The sequence below is a fragment of the Salvelinus namaycush genome, chromosome 2, assembly GCF_016432855.1.
Source record: "Salvelinus namaycush isolate Seneca chromosome 2, SaNama_1.0, whole genome shotgun sequence".
In the NCBI taxonomy this organism is placed as follows: domain Eukaryota; kingdom Metazoa; phylum Chordata; class Actinopteri; order Salmoniformes; family Salmonidae; genus Salvelinus; species Salvelinus namaycush.
Genome location: NC_052308.1, coordinates 76,196,529 through 76,206,649, shown reverse-complemented (window position 1 = coordinate 76,206,649; position 10,121 = coordinate 76,196,529). Strand labels below are relative to the sequence as shown.

The 10,121-nt window shown below is 44.6% G+C and overlaps 1 protein-coding gene across 1 annotated transcript; it reads right to left on the bottom strand.

Annotated features, from left to right (window-relative positions):
• Nucleotides 1-122: 122 nt before the first annotated feature.
• On the bottom strand, nucleotides 123-9,654 carry LOC120019122. The gene is made up of 6 exons (XM_038962397.1): nucleotides 9,569-9,654; nucleotides 8,040-8,110; nucleotides 5,091-5,178; nucleotides 4,558-4,837; nucleotides 3,759-3,934; nucleotides 123-867 (listed from the first exon to the last, which is right to left on the bottom strand). The coding sequence occupies exons 2-6, from the start codon at nucleotides 8,090-8,092 to the stop codon at nucleotides 808-810; spliced, it is 657 nt and encodes a 218-aa protein (XP_038818325.1). The 5' UTR covers nucleotides 8,093-8,110; nucleotides 9,569-9,654; the 3' UTR covers nucleotides 123-807.
• Nucleotides 9,655-10,121: the final 467 nt, after the last annotated feature.

Sequence of the window (10,121 nt, the reverse complement as noted above, 5' to 3'; positions counted from 1 at the left end):
GGGCCCCCTGGTGGTTCAGCAGGACATTACTGATCCTTGTCTCTAGGGCCCCCTGGTGGTTCAGCAGGACATTACACTGATCCTTGTCTCTAGTGCCCCCTGGTGGTTCAGCAGGACATTACTGATCCTTGTCTCTAGGGCCCCCTGGTGGTTCAGCAGGACATTACACTGATCCTTGTCTCTAGTGCCCCCTGGTGGTTCAGCAGGACATTACTGATCCTTGTCTCTAGGGCCCCCTGGTGGTTCAGCAGGACATTACACTGATCCTTGTCTCTAGGGCCCCCTGGTGGTTCAGCAGGACATTACTGATCCTTGTCTCTAGGGCCCCCTGGTGGTTCAGCAGGACATTACACTGATCCTTGTCTCTAGGGCCCCCTGGTGGTTCAGCAGGACATTACTGATCCTTGTCTCTAGGGCCCCCTGGTGGTTCAGCAGGACATTACTGATCCTTGTCTCTAGGGCCCCCTGGTGGTTCAGCAGGACATTACACTGATCCTTGTCTCTAGGGCCCCCTGGTGGTTCAGCAGGACATTACTGATCCTTGTCTCTAGGGCCCCCTGGTGGTTCAGCAGGACATTACTGATCCTTGTCTCTAGGGCCCCCTGGTGGTTCAGCAGGACATTACTGATCCTTGTCTCTAGGGCCCCCTGGTGGTTCAGCAGGACATTACACTGATCCTTGTCTCTAGGGCCCCCTGGTGGTTCAGCAGGACATTACACTGATCCTTGTCTCTAGGGCCCCCTGGTGGTTCAGCAGGACATTACACTGATCCTTGTCTCTAGGGCCCCCTGGTGGTTCAGCAGGACATTACACTGTCATGTGTGATGAAGGGGAGGAGGAGGAAGAGGAAACCATGGGCATGTGATGCTGTGAGGGAGGAATGCGAGAGAGATGTACATGTGTACAGGTGTTTAACATATGAGGGTAGAACTGTAGAACTGACTATGACAGTGAGTACAGGTGTTTTAACATATGAGGGTAGAACTGTAGAACTGACTATGACAGTGAGTACAGGTGTTTTAACATATGAGGGTAGAACTGTAGAACTGACTATGACAGTGAGTACAGGTGTTTTAACATATGAGGGTAGAACTGACTATGACATTGAGTACAGGTGATGTAACATATGAGGGTAGAACTGACTATGACATTGAGTACAGGTGTTTAACATATGAGGGTAGAACTGACTATGACAGTGATTACAGGTGTTTAACATATGAGGGTAGAAGTGTAGAACTGACTATGACAGTGAGTATAGGTGTTTTAACATATGAGGGTAGAACTGTAGAACTGACTATGACAGTGAGTACAGGTGTTTTAACATATGAGTGTAGAACTGACTATGACAGTGAGTACAGGTGTGTAACATATGAGGGTAGAACTGTAGAACTGACTATGACAGTGAGTACAGGTGTTTTAACATATGAGGGTAGAACTGTAGAACTGACTATAACAGTGAGTACAGGTGTTTAACATATGAGGGTAGAACTGTAGAACTGACTATGACAGTGAGTACAGGTGTTTAACATATGAGGGTAGAACTGTAGAACTGACTATGACAGTGAGTACAGGTGATGTAACATATGAGGGTAGAACTGACTATGACAGTGAGTACAGGTGTTTAACATATGAGGGTAGAACTGTAGAACTGACTATGACAGTGAGTACAGGTGTTTTAACATATGAGGGTAGAACTGACTATGACAGTGAGTACAGGTGTTTTAACATATGAGGGTAGAACTGACTATAACAGTGAGTACAGGTGTTTTAACATATGAGGGTAGAACTGTAGAACTGACTATAACAGTGAGTACAGGTGTTTTAACATATGAGTGTAGAACTGTAGAACTGACTATAACAGTGAGTACAGGTGTTTTAACATATGAGTGTAGAACTGTAGAACTGACTATAACAGTGAGTACAGGTGTTTTAACATATGAGTGTAGAACTGTAGAACTGACTATAACAGTGAGTACAGGTGTTTAACATATGAGGGTAGAACTGTAGAACTGACTATAACAGTGAGTACAGGTGTTTTAACATATGAGGGTAGAACTGTAGAACTGACTATAACAGTGAGTACAGGTGTTTTAACATATGAGGGTAGAACTGTAGAACTGACTATGACAGTGAGTACAGGTGATGTAACATATGAGGGTAGAACTGTAGAACTGACTATAACAGTGAGTACAGGTGTTTTAACATATGAGGGTAGAACTGTAGAACTGACTATGACAGTGAGTACAGGTGATGTAACATATGAGTGTAGAACTGTAGAACTGACTATAACAGTGAGTACAGGTGTTTTAACATATGAGGGTAGAACTGTAGAACTGACTATAACAGTGAGTACAGGTGATGTAACATATGAGGGTAGAACTGACTATAACAGTGAGTACAGGTGTTTTAACATATGAGGGTAGAACTGACTATAACAGTGAGTACAGGTGTTTTAACATATGAGGGTAGAACTGACTATGACAGTGAGTACAGGTGTTTTAACATATGAGGGTAGAACTGTAGAACTGACTATAACAGTGAGTACAGGTGTTTTAACATATGAGTGTAGAACTGTAGAACTGACTATGACAGTGAGTACAGGTGTTTAACATATGAGGGTAGAACTGTAGAACTGACTATAACAGTGAGTACAGGTGATGTAATATATGAGGGTAGAACTGACTATAACAGTGAGTACAGGTGTTTTAACATATGAGGGTAGAACTGACTATAACAGTGAGTACAGGTGTTTTAACATATGAGGGTAGAACTGTAGAACTGACTATGACAGTGAGTACAGGTGTTTAACATATGAGGGTAGAACTGTAGAACTGACTATAACAGTGAGTACAGGTGATGTAACATATGAGGGTAGAACTGTAGAACTGACTATAACAGTGAGTACAGGTGTTTTAACATATGAGGGTAGAACTGTAGAACTGACTATGACAGTGAGTACAGGTGTTTAACATATGAGGGTAGAACTGACTATAACAGTGAGTACAGGTGTTTAACATATGAGGGTAGAACTGACTATAACAGTGAGTACAGGTGTTTAACATATGAGGGTAGAACTGACTATGACAGTGAGTACAGGTGATGTAACATATGAGGGTAGAACTGACTATAACAGTGAGTACAGGTGTTATAACATATGAGGGTAGAACTGACTATAACAGTGAGTACAGGTGTTATAACATATGAGGGTAGAACTGACTATAACAGTGAGTACAGGTGTTTTAACATATGAGGGTAGAACTGACTATGACAGTGAGTACAGGTGTGTAACATATGAGGGTAGAACTGACTATAACAGTGAGTACAGGTGTTTAACATATGAGGGTAGAACTGACTATGACAGTGAGTACAGGTGTGTAACATATGAGGGTAGAACTGACTATAACAGTGAGTACAGGTGTTTAACATATGAGGGTAGAACTGACTATGACAGTGAGTACAGGTGTGTAACATATGAAGGTAGAACTGACTATAACAGTGAGTACAGGTGTTTAACATATGAGGGTAGAACTGACTATAACAGTGAGTACAGGTGATGTAACATATGAGGGTAGAACTGTAGAACTGACTATGACAGTGAGTACAGGTGTTTAACATATGAGGGTAGAACTGACTATAACAGTGAGTACAGGTGATGTAACATATGAGGGTAGAACTGTAGAACTGACTATAACAGTGAGTACAGGTGTTTAACATATGAGGGTAGAAGTGATCCTACACTTCTCTAACCGTCCTCTTACCTGTAAACTGAGCTGTCCTGAACTACCAGCAGAAGTTAATGACAACAACTCCTTAGACGAGCCAGGTTGAAACAAGGAGGAGGAGAATGAGTGATGATGGTATTCGGGTTCCATTGGGGAGAAGATGGGTCGGTGCCTGGGTTGGTCAAATAACTTGTATGAGGAAGTGGCAGTACCTGAGAAAGAGGGAAAAACAGGGGAAATAGAGGGGAAGATAGGAGGGGGGACAGAGAGTCATTTAGGGTCCTTGTTTACAATCCTACTTCTCTGATCTCTAACTTCTCTGCCAGATCATTCTGGTTCATCTTCCAGATTAGGAAGCTCAGGAAGAGATATACAGTCATGATTAGAAAGTCTCATCTGTTTGTGAAATCTTCGCTATTGTATTGGTGACTGTATGTATGGAATGTAATGAATGTTGGATTGTTGTTTAATCATAATGGGGCGGCAGGGTAGCCTAGTGGTTAGAGCGTTGGACTAGTAACCGAAAGGTTGCAAGTTCAAATCCCCGAGCTGACAAGGTACAAATCTGTCGTTCTGCCCCTGAACAGGCAGTTAACCCACTGTTCCTAGGCCGTCATTGAAAATAAGAATTTGTTCTTAACTGACTTGCCTAGTAAAATAAAGGTAAAATAAATAAATAAAAATAATGGGGTCACCTGGATACATCATGAATAAACATTATAAAAGAGGAGCCTGCTGAATGTTATTATGAAGTCAGTTGAATGTTCTTTCTGGTTAGACCTACACTGAACTGTGATGGTGATGTATAGATTGATGTACATTCTGTCTATGTTACCTGCACTGTGATCTCTCTGTAACTTCTCTGGCAGATCATCCAGCTTCATCCTCCTCAGGAACATCACTGTGTTCCTCACAGCTCCCTCAGGGCCGTATCCCTTCACCATCTGATCCACTGTGTCCTGTCTGTTAGTGTTCTTCAGCTGGCTGTCTGGGATGAGAGGAAAGACTAACGTCCAGCCCCTAGTCAGGTGAGACTGAAATGTCTTCAGCTGTTCTTCAGTGAGCTCCTTCAGAGTGGTCAGCAGCAGAGCAGGAACATACAACATGGAGGTTCTCTAAAATAACAAAGATGATATGATGTAAGGACGAGAATATAAAAACTGACTAGTGATATCAAATAAAGATCATTAATGTATTAATATTTTTAAGACGTACTAGAACATATATACAGGTCTCTCAATATCTCATATGATCATGAAATACATTACATTAGGAACCTTAACACACACTGCAGTGTCTTCAGAGAATACTGTGATCTACTGTATGTGGTTTGCTCACATTGACTTTAGACATGGCCACTAGTCTTACCTTTCCCACATTCAGCACCTCCAGGTTCTCCTCCAGACTAGAGATCTCAGTCTCCAGATCACGACACTTCTCTCCAGACCGGGTCAACCTGGACACAGGAAACAGTCACACAATGTTCTGTTCCCTACACCACCACCACATGCTGTGGTCACTACACTGTTCTGTTCCCTACACCACCACATGCTGTGGTCACTACACTGTTCTGTTCCCTACACCACCACCACATGCTGTGGTCACTACACTGTTCTGTTCCCCTACACCACCACCACATGCTGTGGTCACTACACTGTTCTGTTCCCCTACACCACCACCACATGCTGTGGTCACTTCACTGTTCTGTTCCCCTACACCACCACCACATGCTGTGGTCACTACACTGTTCTGTTCCCCTACACCACCACCACATGCTGTGGTCACTACACTGTTCTGTTCCCCTACACCACCACCACATGCTGTGGTCACTACACTGTTCTGTTCCCCTACACCACCACCACATGCTGTGGTCACTACACTGTTCTGTTCCCCTACACCACCACCACATGCTGTGGTCACTACACTGTTCTGTTCCCCTACACCACCACCACATGCTGTGGTCACTACACTGTTCTGTTCCCCTACACCACCACCACATGCTGTGGTCACTACACTGTTCTGTTCCCCTACACCACCACATGCTGTGGTCACCACACTGTTCTGTTCCCCTACACCACCACCACATGCTGTGGTCACTTCACTGTTCCTCTACACCACCACCACATGCTGTGGTCACCACACTGTTCTGTTCCCCTACACCACCACCACATGCTGTGGTCACCACACTGTTCTGTTCCCCTACACCACCACCACATGCTGTGGTCACTACACTGTTCTGTTCCCCTACACCACCACCACATGCTGTGGTCACTACACTGTTCTGTTCCCCTACACCACCACCACATGCTGTGGTCACTACACTGTTCTGTTCCCCTACACCACCACCACATACTGTGGTCACTACACTGTTCTGTTCCCCTACACCACCACCACATGCTGTGGTCACCACACTGTTCTGTTCCCCTACACCACCACCACATGCTGTGGTCACTACACTGTTCTGTTCCCCTACACCACCACCACATGCTGTGGTCACCACACTGTTCTGTTCCCCTACACCACCACCACATGCTGTGGTCACTTCACTGTTCCTCTACACCACCACCACATGCTGTGGTCACTTCACTGTTCCCCTACACCACCACCACATGCTGTGGTCACTACACTGTTCTGTTCCCCTACACCACCACATGCTATGGTCACTACACTGTTCCTCTACACCACCACCACCACATGCTGTGGTCACTACACTGTTCTGTTCCCCTACAGCACCACCACATGCTGTGGTCACTACACTGTTCTGTTCCCCTACACCACCACATGCTGTGGTCACTACACTGTTCCTCTACACCACCACCACATGCTGTGGTCACTACACTGTTCTGTTCCCTACACCACCACCACATGCTGTGGTCACTACACTGTTCTGTTCCCCTACACCACCACCACATGCTGTGGTCACTACACTGTTCTGTTCCCCTACACCACCACATGCTGTGGTCACTACACTGTTCCCCTACACCACCACCACATGCTGTGGTCACTACACTGTTCTGTTCCCCTACACCACCACCACATGTTGTGGTCACTACACTGTTCTGTTCCCCTACAGCACCACCACATGCTGTGGTCACTACACTGTTCTGTTCCCCTACACCACCACATGCTGTGGTCACTACACTGTTCTGTTCCCCTACACCACCACCACATGCTGTGGTCACTACACTGTTCTGTTCCCCTACAGCACCACCACATGCTGTGGTCACTACACTGTTCTGTTCCCCTACAGCACCACCATTAGACTCATAATGAATCTCACCAGTGACAACCTAGTATGGAGTTGGTTCCCCTTTGCTGCTATAACAGCCTCCACTCATCTGGGAAGGCTTTCCACTAGATGTTGGAACACTGCAAAGGGGACTTGCTTCCATTCAACCACAAGAGTATTAGTGAGGTTGGGCACTGACGTTGGGCGATTAGTCCTGGCTCTCGGTCGCTGTCCCAATTCATCCCAAAAGGTGTTCGATGGGGTTGAGGTCAGGGCTCTGTGAAGGCCAGTCAAGTTCTTCCACACCAATCTCGACAAATCATTTCAGTATGGAACTCGCTTTGTGCATGGGGGCATTGTCATGCTGAAACAGGAAAGGGCCTTCCCCAAACAATTGCCACAAAGTTGGAAGCACAGACTTGTATAGAATGTCATTGTATGCTGTAGCTTTAGGATTTCCCTTTAAGATTTCACTGGAACTTAGGGGCCTAGTCCGAACCATGAAAAACAGCCCCAGACCATTATTCCTCCTCCACCAAACTTTACAGTCGACACTATGCAGAGGGGCAGGTAGCGTTCCCCTGGCATCCGCCAAAGCCAGATTTGTCTGCCAGACTGCCAGATGGTGAAGGTTAATTCATCCCTACAGAGAACGCGTTTCCACTGCTCCTGAGTCCAATGGCAGCTAGCTTTACACCACTCCAGCCGACGCTTGGCATTGAGCATGGTGATCTTAGGCTTGTGTGCGGCTGCTCGGCCATGGAAACCCATTTCATGAAGCTCCCGGCCAACAGTTCTTGTGCGGACGTTGCTTCCAGAGGCAGTTTGGAACTCGGTGGTGTGTGTTGCAATTGAGGACAGATGAACTGACTTGTAGGAAAGGTGACATCCTATGACGGTGCCACATTGAAAGTCACTGAGATCTTCAGTAAGGCCATTCTACTGCCAATGTTTGTTTATGGAGATTGCATGGCTGTGTGATCGATTTTATACACCTGTCTGCAAAGAGTGTGGCTGAAATAGCCGAATAATGTGAAGAGGTGTCCACATAATTTTGTATATATAGCGTATACTCAAAGTCCACTCACATTCCAGAGCGGGGGCTGGCCGGCTCGTACCTCTCTGCTGGCTTCTGTTCCATCTCTGAAGCAGCTACCTCCTACGAACAAACACACACAGTCTGTGTCCTGTCTTTTCCATTTAGGACCACATTAGAAAGTGATTTTTAAACCCCCACCACCACACACACGTCACTATAACTGGTTGATATCACAGTAGGGTCTGGTAAATGAATAAAGCGTTATGGATGAGACCGTCATTGTTGAAAATGCAATTTTGTCTCGATGGAGAAATGTTGTGAGATTGAAATCGCAAAAGTTGACCAGCTACAATGTAGATTAACCAAGTTCAGCCTTTTTCACTCCTTCTAACGACATGCAAAGTGACACCTATGAATTAATAGGATATTAATACATTATGAATTCATAGTAATATTAGAATTTATACATTTTAATGTTGGCCTGAGAACTATAACGTCACATGTTATTGCATTTCATCAGGCAACCCGCTTGGCAACAACCATAGACATTAAAACCTGGCAAAACTGGTTGAATCAACATAATTTCCACGACATTTCAACCAAACAAATTTATGTGATGCTCAAAGTCGAAAATGTATTGTGTTTGCAAAAAGACAACATAAGGAACATTAAGTATTATTTTTTTCAACCAACTTTTAAAACCCATAAGAGTCTAAGCCCAGTCGGGGGTGTCCACATATTTATGGAAACACACTATATATACAAAAGTGTTTTCGACTGGTCCCGTGGGACCTTCAAACGAGTCTTGTGAGGCCTGTGGGCGTCCAAGATCAAAACAACCGACGTGTTCATGAGTCTCACCTTTACACAGGGGGTCATATTAGTGTGTAGCTCAAACTGTCCAGGCGCTACAGACAAAAGTTAGCAGATCGGCTGTACCGACCTCAGACAAGTCCCAAGACGCTTGTAGAGGAAAACGGAGAACCCCATATTTCTCAGTCTCGTCTTTCCCCACAGACAATTTTGTGAGAAGACAGATTTTCAGGACGTCTCATGGTCTGACAAGCACCACTCTGTCACCTTTCAACAGGTCGATGCGGCGGATAGAGACGCATCCAATGCAAAAAAACTGATACTGTATCTTTGGGTTAAACGGACGGATTTTTATTTAAAAATATATGTTACACTAATTAGACTTCCGCGGGGGCGCGCACATTGACCCCCCTCGTCACATGGTGACATTTGTGTGTGTGTGTGTGTGTGTGTGTATAATTTTTTATTTATCCCTTATTTAACTAGGCAAGTCAGTTAAATACACTTTCTTATTTACAATGACGGCCTAGGAACAGTGGGTTAACTGCCTTGTCCAGGGGCAAAACGACAGATGTTTACCTTGTCAGGTCGTTGATTCGATATAGCAACCTTCCGGTTACTAGTCTAGCGCTCTATTTGTGGAACGTTCCAACATGAATCGGTTACAAAAACGTCATAAAGTACAAGGTTGCCAACGAACAACGCATACAAAGTAGTTTGATCAATTAATCTAGCTAACTAGCTGCGGAATAGGCATCAACTCACCGCGAAGTGTATCCTTAGAAACGTTTGTCCACAGCTCAATCGATACGAGTGAGTCTCATGTTGTTCTCCTCTTTGTTCGTGTAGTATTTCCGGTATTGACGTTGTGTTTTTGGCGACGTTTTCTTCTTCATGGCATTTCCGCAAACAAACGTTTAAAGTGCCACCAAATCCGGTCCGCAAACAAACGTTTAAAGTGACGCCAACTCCTGTCCTGGAATCAATCATGATTTGACTAATTCTGTACTACCACGAAAATACAATTCAAAACCAAATAAATCTTTAACTTCTACCACACCCTCCCCCCAACCCTATTAAGCTTTATCTATAACACTCCAGCTTTAGGATTGTTCAGCATGTCAACAACCGTTTGTTACCACCAATATATATTTTTCCGTCTTCACAATAACCTTCAACCTGTCATTTCTGCTTTCCACAACCAGAGTTGTATTGATAAAAACTATGAAGTCAACTTTATTCATTATCAAAGTTTCCTTTGACACCACACATTTATGAGCATAATATTTCTGAACAGACCTCCAAACCAAACCAGGAC

What these genes read in the sequence shown, in the direction of transcription:
- LOC120019122 (XM_038962397.1), bottom strand. Translation starts at nt 8,092, where the DNA reads ATGGAACAGAAGCCAGCAGAGAGGTACGAGCCGGCCAGCCCCCGCTCT. An exon ending in AGGTGCTGAATGTGGGAAAG is followed by an intron (nt 4,838 to 5,090) that starts GTAAGACTAGTG and finishes TTGTTATTTTAG; the next exon opens with AGAACCTCCATGTTGTATGT. An exon ending in CAGGACAGCTCAGTTTACAG is followed by an intron (nt 868 to 3,758) that starts GTAAGAGGACGG and finishes CCTCCCTCACAG; the next exon opens with CATCACATGCCCATGGTTTC.